The following is a 15,076-nucleotide window of genomic DNA, read 5'->3' as shown; positions in this document are numbered from 1 at the left end:
ACAATTTACCCTGGTGCTGCCTTAGGATGTGCTCATCATCACAGTTGCATCGTTAATAACAGAACTTTTGAAGCTGTAGCCATTTTATTTTGCCTACATTTTTGTCATTTGTGGTTTTCAAAGATGTGTTCCATTACTGAGTGGTTAAATTCACAGGCATGCAGAGTTGGTGTTCTCCCCTGCTATCCTTTGATACCAGACTCTATTATAATGTCACTTTTCATTACTAATTTTGATGCTCCCATCTTTATCTCCATTAATCTTGTTAGAGTTTTATTCCTTTTTAGATAGACACTCCTTTTAGCTTAATGTTTGTTTCTTTGTGGGGATTGGGTTTGTGTGTGGCAGTTTGTATGTGGGAGCAGAGGCTATCTTATGGGAGTCAGTCTTCTCTGTCACCGTTAGGTCCTAGAGTTTGAACTAGTGCTTTACCCACTGAGCCAGCTCACCACCCTCTAGAAACTTCTTTTTTGTTTCATTACTGTTTTTAATTTCATTGGCTTCTGCTGTTACCCTTATTGTTTCCTTCATCTGCCTGCCTTGAATTTATTTATATATGTTAATGAGATACAGGTCTAATATTTCTCCTTCACTCCCTTCCTTTCTTTAAGTGACAGGAGTTTCTGTAACCTAGTTTTCCAGCTGACCCTCAGCCTTCCTGACTTCGCTCCCCAAGTGCAGGCCTATAGGTTCAGGCCCTTTGATTATCTAAGCACATGACCATTTCCATTTTCCTCTCAACATGGATATGATTGAATGTTACAAAAAATTAAATACATTGAGTGGTCGTTTTCTTAGACTTTTATGTGTATTTTTTTCTTCAAGGCTTCCTGTTTATTCATGCATTGTGTAACAGTGCATCCTTTGATTTACATACATTTAGAAACTTCACTATTTATTTCTAGTTTGGCTCAGTTTGGACAGTAACTGAGTGATAGATACAAAGAATCAATATAATTTAAATATAGACTAGAAAATATGAAAGGTGTTTGCATTTCAAATTATATGATTAATTACTGAGTTCATTTTGTAAATATCTGTATTTCAATATTGCCTGTATTTAAGAATAAACACATAAACTTTTGAAATCCTAAATAATACATAATAATTGTTTTCCTCCCAATAGCTTGGTAATTTTGAACACCTATTTAGCACTTCCATCAAATAACAATCAGATAACCATCCTATGTACATCAAATATACCATAAAAAGAATACTTGCCAACCACACTGGCATCACTTATGTAGCTTTCTAAGTTTCACACTGTAGCTATGACTCAAACAGTTTTCTGTATTGTTTTAGAAATTCCTTCCAAGAAGCTATTTGTATGATCCTGATTTCTCAAACACTATTAAATCGACGACATTATAAATACTCTTCCCATTGCGTTGCCTCCATATAGCAGGAAGGACTTAAATATTTGGTGTAATCATTTTTAGGCAATACCATAGCTCCTAAATATTTAAATACATGATGGAGGATCTTAGTAGTGTTGTTTTTAAACCTTCAACCCTTCTTATTTCTGTTGATTCGGCATTAATTCTATTAAGCAATATTCCAGGTTCTAGGTAGCTAACTTGCAGATTGCAATCACCACTGTTACTTATTTTTACGACAGTGGAATTGTCTATATGGATGTATTTGTAGTCTTTAATAGATCTAGAGAGTATAGAATCATTAATGGCTCACTTATTAAAACCATTGAATCTTTTTAAAAAATAAAAATGTCAGGCACCTATTCCAGGAATTTGACCTTGTTATTAAATCATGGACTGTGTTTATATGATTGTAAAGACAAGGTTTTGCTTCCCATTTATTCAGAGTCATCCATTAGAGGAGAAATTAGTCATTAAGTCATAAGAAAACTAACAGCAGAAAAAGTTAAATTGATTGATTATAATCTCCTGATAATTTTATTTCAACAATTAATCCTCTGATTTATTTTACGATATTTCTTGTGTGTGTCAGATTTCTAAAATAATCTGTTACAAGAATCCACATATACTCCTCATTTACTTTTTTATGCCTTGGCATGTTTGTACCATTTAAATTTAAACAATGGTTTTGAACAAACTAATAAGCATTCATCAGTTTCTCTTCAGATGTTTTCTTTGAGCTCTGAGCTACCTAAAATTCACTTTGATTTGTCAAGGTGTCTCATAATTAAGTTCATCAAGAAAGTACTACATCTCAGAAATCTATATAGATCTAACGTTTTATGTAAAATATACTGTTCATGTCCGTTATTTTGAAACATTTTTAAATTGAAATTTCTGATCAATAGCAGAGAAATGGTTGGCTTAGATTGCATAAACATGGTTTTTCCATTATTAACATTCTTTTGAAACTTAACATCATGGAAAAATGTTTACAATATGTTAAAGGCATGGTATAAACTGGCATATTAAATATAGTATTACTTGTAGAAATACTGGAAGAAACTATAAAAAAAATATCCTAATAGAAGATAATGCCACTTACTATCTTTGGGTGGTTTGTTTGTTTGTTTGTTTTCAGTTATTCTACAAGTTAATGGTACTTCTGTTTATAATCTACTAATCATAGATTAAATTTTATATTAATACTAGACTTCAAATTTTTAAGATATAGCTTATCCTATAAGTGTTAAACACAAGTCACCATGACATGGGCTTCACAGTCTTTCTTATCACTGAGGAGCTGCAGTGGCTTTCTTCTTGGCTGTTCTGAGAGCAGACTAGAGGGACTGCTCTAGACGAGGGCATGCTCTCTGGGGCAAGAGAGGAGCTCTGCTAACTCCAGCAAACACAGCCAGGGGCTCCACATGCTCAGAGGTATAGGAGTTTGCTGTGAGAGCATATATAGGAATGTCAGAGATATGCCCCTAAAGTCTCACCGACAAGGTTGCCCCAAAGTGGAGCTAAATAAGGACAACACGAGTACACACGCTAGTGTGCATGGGAGAAGGTGCCTGAGGCCTCAACATCCCAAAAGAGCTATAGGCAACTGCGAATGCTGAGAGGGAGAGAAATAGCCTTACTAATCGGTTATCCAAAACCAAATGTCAATCAAGACAGACTGAGCAGGTTGTGTATAAGTAGTTAGAAATATATATATACAAGTGTATGTACATAACAATACTTATTGAAGAAAAAGGACATCAATTTGAAAGAAAAGAAGGGTATATGAGAGGGTTTACAGAGGAAAAGGAAAGGGGAAGTTATGTAATTACATTATAGTCTTCAAAAAACTTGCACTGTCTTATGTGCCCAAGTAGGTCACATTGTCAATCCTATGTCACTGGGGAATAATGTATTCTCTGAAAAGGAGAACATAGCTCTCTCTCTCTCTCTCTCTCTCTCTCTCTCTCTCTCTCACACACACACACACACACACACACACACACACAAACACACACACAAGTTTGATCAAATAATTCTTTTTGCCATACTTTTGTCATATCTGCTTCCTTAGAATTCTTTAAATGCAAACAAATTTCTAGGGTTGCATGCAAAGTTCTATAGGTTGTATATGGTATGGCAGTAGTAGGAGACACCAAACATATACCATGTAACATGAATGGTTCTTGTGAGAGCTGTGATTTATATAAATTACCTATTGCTTTTTGGTGACTCCAAAAATGATATGTCAAAATAAAGGCTTATGTTTTCTTCTTATTTAGTATCTTAGTTACTATTGCTATGATAAGGCACTGTGGTAGTTTAAATAGATTTCTATTTATTTACCCCATAGGATCATGTATTTGATTGTTTAGACACCAGGGAGTAGAAGTGTTTAAAAGGATTATGAGTGTCATTGGGGTGGGCTTTGAGATTCTAAAGCCCACACCAGGCCCATGGTCTCTCCCTTTGCCTATGGAACAGGATTTAGAACTTTCCAGCTTCTTCTCCAGAACCTGTCTGCCTGTGTGCCACGATGCTCCTTACTATGATAGTGGATCAACCCCTGAGACTATATGCAAGTCCCCAAATTAAATGCATTCTTCAATAAGGGTGTCCCTGGTCATGGTGTCTCCTCATAGTAATAGGACGGTGGCTAAGATAGACACCATGACCAAGGCAACTTACAAAAGAAAGCATTTAATTTGGACTTATAGTTTCAGACAGTCACTGAGAGTAGGACAAAGGCATGAAGGTAGCAACAGCTGAGAGCTTACATCTTCATCCTTGAGTAGGAAAGGGCACTAGTCTTTAAAAACCTCAAAGCCTGTCTCCAGCAATACTCCTTTCTCTAACAAGACCACATCCCGTTATTCTTCCAAGATCTACCATGGGCCTATGGGGGCCATTCTCATGCAGATTACATTTAATAAAACTAACTTTGCAAGTGATACTGTCTTCTTATTTTAGCTAAGTTCCTTACTGTCTTCAGAAAAAGTTTTAGGTTTATATTAGATATATCAGATAAGTTTATTTTTTTTAATATTTTTATTTTCTAAACGGAGAGGAATTTGAAGGAATCCCACTAAAATCAGGGACTAGACAAGGCTGCCCCTGGATCTTTTCAATATAGTACTTGAAGTTCTAGCTAGAGCAATTAGACAACATAAGGAGGTCAAGGTGATACAAATTGTAAAGGAAGAAGTCAAATTATCACTATTTGCAGATGACATGATAGTCTACTTAAGTGACCCGAAAACCTCCACCAGAGAACTCCTACAGATGATAAACAACTTCAGCAAAGGATAAGCAGGCTGAGAAAGAAGTTAGGGAAATGACACCCTTCACAATAGCCACAAACAATATAAAGTATCTTGGTGTGACTCTAACCAAACAAGTGAAAGATATGACAAGAACTTCAGGTCTCTGAAGAAGGAAATAGAAGAAGACCTCAGAAAATGGAAAAATCTGCCATGCTCGTGGATTGGCAGGATTAATATAGTTAAAATGGCCATCTTGCCAAAAGTGATCTACAGATTCAACGCAATCCCCATCAAAATCCCAACTCAGTTCTTCACAGAGTTAGAAAAAGCAATTCTCAAATTCATCTGGAATAACAGATTAATTTATATTAGATAACCTGTCTATAGTTTTATACCTGTTATCACTTGATATTTTGGATAATAATTCTCAATGGATACTTACTTCCTTGAGCTTATTATGTTAAATATATATGGCATTGATGAATCACCTGTTGAGTACTTATTGATGGTAATCAAAATTCAAGTATCAGAAGAGCACTAAACTCTCAGTTATATGTGTACTGTATGCAGTTATTACATAGACAAAAATCAACACCAGTAATCACTCTTGATCTCTCTGTATTCTCTTTTTTCTACAGTAAAAAGCAGGTAAAAATCAAGATACAAAGTGAATAAAAATACATATAACTCTTTTACAAATACTTTTTTATTGGTAAATAAAGCAGTAAGACCTTAAAAATCTATGGGGTGGACCAAGCCCATAATCCCTGTATTTGGGAGGTAGGCACAAGAAAGTTGGGAGTTTCCATATATCCCCAGCTGCACAGTGAGTTCTAGGCCATGCAAAAAGAGAAAGGAAGGAACCATAAAGTGAACCTGGAGACAGAGAGTTCCTGCTCTGTATTGTGTTTTTCAGCCTAATAGCAACAAGCTTCCTTAAAATGAAAATGCTGTATACATACTCGTGAGGTGCTATAGAGAATAGTTCATTCGTAGTTTCATTGGAAGCTAACACTGTTTTCTTTTTTTTATTGGTTATTTTATTTATTTACATTTCAAATGTTATATCCCTTCCCTGTTTTCCCTTCACAAGCCCCCTATTTCCTCCTCCTTTCCCCACCCACTCCTGCCTTAGCAGCCTAGCATTCCCCTATCCTGGGTTATCAAGCCTCCACAGGACCAAGGGGCTCCCCTCCCAGTGATTCCACATAACCCACTTAGTTGGTGGTTTAGTCCCTGGGAGCTTTGGGTGGGGCTGGTTGGTTGATAATGTTGTTCTTCCTATGAGGTTGCAAAACCCTTTAGCTCCTACTGTCCTTGCCCTCACTTCTCCATTGGGCACCCCGTGCTCAGTCCAGTGGTTGGCTGTGAGCATCTGCATCTGTATTGGTCCTGCTCTGGCAGAGACTCTCAGGGCAGCTGTACTGGGCTCTTATCAGTAAGCACTTCTTGGTCATCAACAACAGTGTCTGGGATTGGTGTCAGCAGATGGGTTAGATCCCTAGGTGGGGCAGTCTCTGGATGGCCTTTGATTCAGTTTATGCTCCACTCTTTGTCTCTGCATTTCCTTTTGACAGGGAATTCTGGATTAATAGTTTTGAGGTGAGTGGGTGGTCCAATACCTCAACTGAGAGCCGTGCATATCCACTAGCTGTGGTCTCTGCAGGTTTTATCTCCCCTTTGTTGGCTATTTTGGCTAATGTCCTCCTTTCTGGGTCCTGGGAACCTCTTGGGTCCCTGCTATTTGGGACTTTCTAGTGGCTATCCCCAGTCCCCCCTCCCCTACTGCTACATGCCTACTTTCAAATTCCTGGCCCTCTGTACTTGTCCCCGTCTCCTCCCATATCTGAACTGGCTCCTCTTTTTCCCTCTCCCTCCCAGGTCCCTCCTTCTACTTCCAGAGATTATTCTCTTCCCCCTACTGAGTAGGACTGTAGCATCCATACTTTGGTGTGATCTTCTTTCTTCTTGGGTTTCATATGGGCTGTGAGTTGTATCATGGGTAGTCTGAGCTTCTGTTTGGCTAATATCTACCTATTACGTGTGTTCTTTTGTGACTGGGTTACCTCACTCAGGATGATATTTTCAAGTTCCGCCCATTTGCTTGAAAATTTCATAAAATCAGTGTTTTTAATAGCTGAATGCTACTCCATTGTATAAATGTAGCACATTTTCTGTATCCATTCCTCTGTTGAGGGATATCTGGGTTGTTTCCCGCTTCTGGCTATTATAAATAAGGCTGCTATGAACATAGTGGAGCATGTGTCCTTGTTACATGTTGGAGAATCTTTTGGGTATATGCCCAGGAGTGGTATAGCAGGGTCCTCAGGTAATACTATGTCCAATTTTCTGAGGAACTGCCAGACTGATTTCCAGAGTGGTTGTGCCAGCTTGCAATCCCACCAGCAATTAAGGAGTGCTCTCCTTTCTCCACATCCTTGCTAGCATCTGCTGTCACCTGAGTTTTTGACCTTAGCCATTCTGATTGGTGTGAGGTGGAATCTCAGGTTGTTTTGATTTGCATTTCCCTGATAACTAAGAATGTTGAACATTTCTTTAAGTGCTTCTCGACCATTCCAGTTTCCTCAGTTGAAAGTTCTCTGTTTAGCTCTATACCCCATTTTAAATAGGGTGTTTCGTTTCTTTGGAATCTAACTTCTTGAGTTCCTTATATATTTTGGATATTAGCCCCCTACTGGATATAGGGTTTGTAAAGATCTTTTCCAAATCTGTGGATTGACGTTTTGCCCTATTGACAGTGTCCTTTACCTTACAGAAGCTTTTAAATTTTATGAGGTCCCATTTGTCATTTCTTGATCTTAGAGCATCAGCTATTGGTGTTCTGTTCAGGAAATTTTCCCCTGTGCCCATATGCTTGAGGCTCTTCCAGACTTTCTTTTCTATTAGTTTCAGTGTATCTGGTTTTATGTGGAAGTCCTTGATGATCCACTTGTACTTTGAACTTTTACAAGGAGATAAGAATGTATCAATTTACATTCTTCTACATGTTAACTGCCAGTTGAACTAGTTGAAAATGCTGTCTTTTTTCCACTGGATGGTTTTAGCTCCTTTGTCAAAGATCAAGCGTCCATAGGTGTGTGGGTTCATTTCTGGGTTTTCAGTTCTCTTCCATTGATCTACCTGTCTGCCTCTATACCAGTACCATGCAGTTTGTTGCTCTGTAGTATAGCTTGAGGTCAGGGATGATTACCACAGAAGTTCTTTTATTGTTGAGAATGAAACATCCTGGGTTTTTTTGTTATTCCAGATGAATTTGAGAATTGTTCTAACTCTGTGAACCTGTTTTCTTATGTGTGTGTTTTGGTTTGGGTTGGGTTTGGGTTGGTTTTATAAGACAGGGTTTCTCTGTATAGCCTGCTGTCCTGAAACTCAACCTGTTGACTAGTCTGGAACTCAGAGATCCACCTGCCTCTCTCTCCCAAGTTCTGGGATTAAGGACATGTGCTACCACCACCTGACAACATCACTGATTTTTAATAGACTTTTATCTTAGTGTGTAAAACTGTATAGGATTTGCCCGACAATTATATATAAGAATGTTGTTTGAATTTAAAAGTGGTATTTTGTCCCATAGTTGAGGATTTTTTCTTTCACATTTCTTTATTTTAGATACTATTGACACACTATATAGATATTTCTTTTACCCATTTTTCTAGCCTATAGCAGTCTGGGTAATTTGTTTCCATTCTCTCCATTCCAATTTATCTTTTCTGTTTCTCTGAGTTCCTTAACATGATGTTTATTTGTTCTGTCAGATGTCGTGATTGACACTGTAATTTCCACTGTAAATTGGCCTCTGTCACAAAGCCATCCTAGTCCTCCATATCTCTGTCTACCTGATGGGTGGATCTTGAAGGTACTCAGCCATCTTTCCTGGAGTGTTTCCCTTCACTTCCATCCTTAAGAGTGGTCCTCTCTCGTTTCTTCTGCTTCCCCAGCTACTTTCTTTCCCTAAATGCTGAGTTCACTGCTCTCAGTTCTCTTCTCTTAATGCATCCTAGTCTCTGACCTTCAGTATCATAGTTTTGATACTGTGGCTACCTTGGTTTGTGCTCACATTCATGCTAGAAGGAAAACTAATCTAGTGCTATAAAATAATTTTTTTCTTATTGATGTTCCCTCATTGTCTCTGAATTGTATCAAGTCACTTGCATATGCAGGTATCAGGATAAATATGATAATAAAAGTTACACTTTCTTCTTTAATATCATTCAGTTTTCTTTTTTAAAAGATTTATTTATTTTATTTATATGAGTACACTATAGCTGTCTTCAGACACACCAGCAAAAGGCATTGGATCCCATTAACAGATAGTTGTGAACCACAATATGGTTGCTGGGAACTGAACTCAGGACCGCTGGAAGTGGTCAGTGCTCTTAGCCACTGAGGCATATCTACAACCCCCAAGATTTACACTTTCTACTGTTACTGCCTGTTCATCTCATATCATTGAATTTACATCAAATTTAGCTAACTTGAATGGCAGTCTTTTGCTAGACAAGATACTGGATATTTATCTTGCCTCCTTCTGTCCTGAAAATCTTGTCTCCATTCTAGAGTTGGAAGTATTTGATATGACATTACATTTGCCCAAGTCCCTATATATGGACTCTTGAGTCCAAAATCAAGTCAGCCCAACTCCTACTTTTGCTATAGTGTGTTGTTTATCTTCTAGTCTGCTTGCCGTCCATCCCTAAAGTCAGTCGCTTGCTCAGTGATAAACTCTTCTTGTGAAACAAGAAAGAAAATCATCCTAGATTATTATTTTACATGCATTCTGTTTCTTTTTCCCCAGTTTTCCTTCCATTTTGTTACTTTAATCCACAACAAATCACCAAGTAAAATTGGCACCAAGGTTTTACTTTCTCCCTTCCTGGTTGAACTCGTTTAGTTGCCTTTCATTATGAAAAATACAAAATCCTTTAGAAGGTATTATGTTCATCCAATTGCTACTACTTACTCATAGTTTACTTTAGTTGTGCCTTAACTGGTCCTCTGTCTTTATACTTTCATACTTTTAACCTACCAAGTCATTCTGTTCAGAACTTCTTCCTTTCATTACCTAGATGAAAAACTTATTATTTGGCTCCAAGTTCATCCAAGTATCATTTCTGTCAACTGCTTTTAAATCCTTGTTGCCACCATAGTGAGTAGTACTAAATTAATTTCTGAGAATTTTAGATAGCTCACCTGTTAACAAATGTTAGTCACCTCAGACACTGATAAGAAATAAAACAAATAAAAGTAATCAATTCATTATCCTCCATAATTGCTACTCTAATATTGGTTCTTTAATCTTCTTTTTTTTTTGTGTATAACTCCAAATATTATCTACATGTCTATAATCTCATCTTTGAACTTTAAGATTCTTGGAGCAAGGGTCTTAAGTCAGTGGCAGACATTGTCCAGCAAATACAAAGTCCAGGGTTCAATTGTCATACCACAAAAACTATGTAATAACTAGGGAATAGTAAAGGAATTCAACATTCTTGGGACTAAAGACTTGGTTTTCTCTTATACTTAATGCATATTTTAGTTCCATAAACATTTAGAAAGTGAATATGTTTTAAATCTCTTTTAAAAATTTATAGGCAGATTGGTAGAATGATGTAAATTACTTTTAACTGGTTTCTGTTGTTTCCTTTCTTTAGTGGTGATGAGTTCCTCAACTTTCTTTTGAAATTAAATAAGCAGTGTGGTCATTTAATCACAGCTGTGCAGAATATCATTACCGAGTTGCCAGTAAATTCTCACAAGGTATTTAAGTAAGAGTTGCTCTGAGAAAAATTTGAGTGTGGAAGAACAGGCTAGATAAGCTCATGATAGCTCGGTGGCCAGTTCTGATCTGATGAAGGGCTGCTGCTGGTTCAGCATGAGCTCGGAGGGGTACATCTAAATATTCCCTCCTGTGTGAAGTGCTCCTGGAACCTTCAACCCTCGGCCTCCAGCAAAGAGGGGATAAGGCAAACCAAAATCTAAACTCATCTCTGTATTGAATTTGTCATTTGTTCTTAATAATGATTTAATTGAATAAAATAAAAACTGTTAGGAGACCCAAGTGAAAGATGAATCAAAACAGCATGTTGACTGTTGATTAAAAATCATATTGATATACAATTATCCTTAATTAAGAAAATTTTAAATAGATACTGACTTACAAAAGCATACTTGAGTTTTGATTTTGCCTGTTTGTCTGCACTAAAGACTGAACATTTTTAAACTTGTTTTCCTTATGGTTAGTGTATAGTACTACTCTAAGAATTATGTCATTTTTACATTTTGGAAAAAATGTATTTATTCATCACAAATATTATTAATATTAATTTCTACACATAAGTATGTATTTAGGAAATTCATATAGCAAGCTAATTCAACTATTTATATAAAATTACTGACTTACTTTTGTTACAAAGATTTATTTTAAACAAAAAAATTAATTACATAATTCTTTAGTGTGTCCAATAATCTTTGTGCATATAAATTAATGAAAGGCTAGTTCTACTTTTTTGATGTAACTTTTGGAAATATCAACAGATAGTACTGGAGTGGGCTTCTCCCAGGAATTTTACTTCAGTTTGTGAAGAACTGGTTAGTAATGTTGAAGATTTGAATGAAGAGGTCTGCAGACTGAAGGAGTTGATACAGAAGGTATCTATATATACACACATACAGTTAGCATTAACATGCTTGGAAATGGGAGGAAACTTTCACAGCAAGATGTTGGAAAGTGAAGCAGTTTTAACAAAGACAGCCAGTAGGACACATGGAGGATGGTAAAGGGACAGTTTCCCAAGGGAAAAGGGCACATAAGGAACTCTTGGACGTTAAAGAAGGACATGCTGAAAGGATATGTGCTCCTCATTCTTCTCCTTAGCAGCCTGATGACAGTCTTTCTAGAGTTCACTAAACATAGCCTCGTGGGAAACTGCTTATACAGCTCCTTTCAAACAGTCTGGCCAGATGGCCATGGACCATAAAATAGCGATACCTTTGGTAAAAGTTTATTCCAAAACTCTATGTGCCATAAGTAGTCTATACTAGGCCAACACTTTAATAATTGTGGTATTTTTTCTATAATTCGGGGTATATTCTATATTCTATAATTCAGGTTAGAGTATAATTCAGGGTAGAGTGTTTGCTTAGCACGTGCCAGGCCCTTAGTTCAATCCTCAGCACTGAGAAAATAATGTGAACCCAATGGAAAATAATTGAAAACATTTATTCACTTGTTAAAGATAGAAATTACATTATTACTTATAACTTCATAAATGCAAAAAAGGCAAATGAAATGCTGACTAGCTCTGCTAATGAGTTAAGATTGGCAATGAAGTGTTTTTGTATTGGCCAGACTCTATAGCATGTTTTATAATTAACTGTAGAATGTTTGTAGAATGTGAACATTTTTTATTGTCTTTATATTCATAAAGGAGCTGCATATGTCTGGATTGAAAGGCAGGTTGTTTTTCCACTTTTAAAAATGTCTGTACTGACATGGAAGCTAATGAAATAGCCTTTATGGAAGCTGTGAAGACAAAAGGAAAGACACTCTGAGTTTCCTTTAAAAAAAATAATCACCTCTGAGTCTCTGTTGATCTACTAAATAAATTTTTTGCCTGCAAAACTTATGTAACACATCTGATTTTTGTAGTTTCAGCCTAAGATTCATTTAATATTTTCACCAATATTTTATCAAAAGATTTTAAGAGCAAACTTTATATTCAAAGTAATCTGTCATCTCCCTTAAAATATATTTATCAACAGAAGTATTTTAATCTTAGAACAAAGTTGTGAAGCAAATTCTGTGTTAGTGGAAGGAGGATGCTTGAAACAGGAAAGGAAGTGGTGCATTTCAGCCTCAGAAACTGATCGGCTCCTGTAGTGGAAGAGGTGCTGTGGGAGCTGTGTTCTGTGTGGCGCTCGCTCGCTCGCTCCCTCCCTCCCTCCCTTCCTCACTTGGTCTCCAGATGCTGAGAGTGAGGGCCTCCACCAGCCAGAGAGCCCAGCCTGCTGACAGCACAGATGTCAGAGCAACATGCATCCTCCCTGCTGCCTTCACAGCTAGAACTGAAGCAAGTGGGAGCCATTCCTACTCAGCATGATATTCGCCTTGAGAATTCAAGGAGAAGTAGAACATGTGTATGTAGAAACTTATTTGAGCGCATGGGTTTGGTGTAGGAAATTCCTAAAAGCACATTTGTGGGAGGAGTGGCTACTAATGTGGCTTTCTAAACTAAAGCCAGTTGTAGTGTGGCAGTGAGACAGATGTACTTAGAGAGAAAGAACCAACATATACTGTGTCAGATAAAATTAAGCATTGTTTTAAACTTCCTCAACTTAAAACATGATATGATTAACTATCATAATATTCCATTTAATAATATATACCTGTGAAAATCATTTTTATTTTTTTACTACTTAGGCAGTATTTTTTCTATGACCCTTCTCAACCAAGAATTCAAACTTTCCATGTAATAACTACCCTAGAAATATGTTGATTGGCCTAGAACAATAACAAGTATTCTTAGTCACAAAAGTCTTATTTTTTTTGAGCAAGTGAATAGACTGGTACTTCTAAATTATTCTTACATGAATAGTTTTTGTTGTAATGAGATTTTACTCAGAAAATCTGGGAGGCTTCCATTTGGGGGACTGTGTTGCATGCTTACAAAGTTTTTGATAGTTTAAAATTTACTAATAGGAACTTTGCAAAGAAATATACAAGGTATCACAGAGAAGCACGTAGGGACCAGAATGAGGGTAGGAGAGGTCAAGGCTAGTCAGTAACACCACATCATTCTCTTTCAGACCAACACATGGACAGCTCTTGTCAGAAAGGGTCAGTGTTTAATAAGGGGATGGCGGTCTCAGGATTCAGTAACTGGAGCCTCAGTGTCAGAAAAGAATCTGCTGCTGAATGGAGCCATTTGGAAGCTAAACAAGGATTAGAGTCTTAATGAGATTAGCATCAGAGTCCATTTTTGTACTATAAATTTAAAATTAATTTTGCAGACTTCTAAAATTAAATATTTATACTGTAGAATTTCAAAGACATTATTCCTACTATTGTTGAAAATATTTCTCTCATCACTCCAGCTCAGGATGTTTCTAGTAAATATCACTCTATGAATGTGTCCAGTTCTTTTTATCTTTTAAAAATCTTTTGCTTTCTGCTTGTTCTCCCTCTTGACCCACTACAGCAGCTATCTCTCACCTCTTCCTCGCCACCTCCCACTGACACACACAGTGGTGGGAAGCTTCTTCACAGAATATGTCTCTGTGGGAGTTTAGAAGCAGTCTAGAAAGTCTTTCATTGCTGAAAACTGCTTAGACATATTTGTCGCTGCAGTTACAATACACTGTCTTCTGACTTTTGCTAATCTTCTGTAGTAGACTTGCTAAAAGAATGGCTCAGTCTTTTATGATATACTAATTAAATTTAATTCAAAAGTAAATAAACCAATTGCTATACCTTATAGATGAAATAGAAACTTTAAGTTGAAATAAAAGGAACATTGTTTCATGACATTAAAAACACCATTTTTAAATGTGATCATCTATAAAATTATGTATTATTAATGTAAACGTAATAATTATCTATGAAAGACACTGGTAAAGACATGCATGTTCACTTTAAATCTGTCATCAGGTTTTCAGTTTCTTCCATCTAAAACTATAGTTAATTACTATAAACTTTTTTAAAAAACAAATGTTTTGATTTTTAGTATGATATCTAGTAACTCTTGTTTTCCATTCTAAAAATTAGATGCAGAATGAACGGGAAAATGATCCAACTCATATCCCACTAGTAGAAGAGGTCTCTACATGGAAGACTCGAATTTTGAAGAGGTCAGCAGTTACAGTATGTGGATTCGGGCTGCTGATTTTCATCTGCAAGCTAACTTTCCTGAGAAAATAATACTAATTTATTTAAGTTATGTATGTACATCTTAGTCAGAGTGTCCTAGCATTACTTTTAATCACTTGTGGTACAACATAGCTTTATTTCCTTGCCTATATTCCATAGGAAAAATTATGATAACATAAAGTACAGTTTTTCTTTAGAAAGTGACTTCAGTTTGAATTATATAGTTTATTACATTTTTATGTTCATTTCAATCAAGAAATAAATTATGGCTAATTCTTTCATTTAAACCTGACTAAATCACATGCAAAATAAATGTTTGGTATTCTTTACATTCAGAGAAAGTGTCCTCATTTGTTGTTTAAAAAAAAAGCTTAGAGTATTTATGAGGAGTTCATAAGTTGATATTCCTTTAGGTCTTATTCCCTTCCATTATTATATAATAAACATCATTTTACTTTTTTATTTAAATGACTTTGCTAGGAAAATTACTAATTGGTAATTTTGAAAGTGTTAGAGAAATCAATAGTAAAATATAAAAATCTTTATAA

The 15,076-nt window shown here is 36.2% G+C and overlaps 1 protein-coding gene across 2 annotated transcripts in view; it reads left to right on the top strand.

Moving 5' to 3' along the window:
• The window catches only part of Asz1 (ankyrin repeat, SAM and basic leucine zipper domain containing 1), a 47,646-nt gene extending 33,067 nt beyond the window's left edge, over window positions 1-14,579 (top strand). The window contains exons 11-13 of one of the 2 annotated variants that reach the window (XM_052173277.1): window positions 10,315-10,420; window positions 11,198-11,311; window positions 14,427-14,579. In XM_052173277.1, coding sequence (XP_052029237.1) covers window positions 10,315-10,420; window positions 11,198-11,311; window positions 14,427-14,579 — 373 coding nt within the window. Of the gene's footprint in view, window positions 1-10,314; window positions 10,429-11,197; window positions 11,312-14,426 lie in introns of both variants that reach the window. The other variant, XM_052173278.1, reaches the window with a different exon arrangement.
• Window positions 14,580-15,076: the final 497 nt, after the last annotated feature.

The sequence above is a fragment of the Apodemus sylvaticus genome, chromosome 2 (assembly GCF_947179515.1).
Source record: "Apodemus sylvaticus chromosome 2, mApoSyl1.1, whole genome shotgun sequence".
Taxonomy (NCBI): domain Eukaryota; kingdom Metazoa; phylum Chordata; class Mammalia; order Rodentia; family Muridae; genus Apodemus; species Apodemus sylvaticus.
This window is presented reverse-complemented; position numbering and strand designations above follow the sequence as displayed.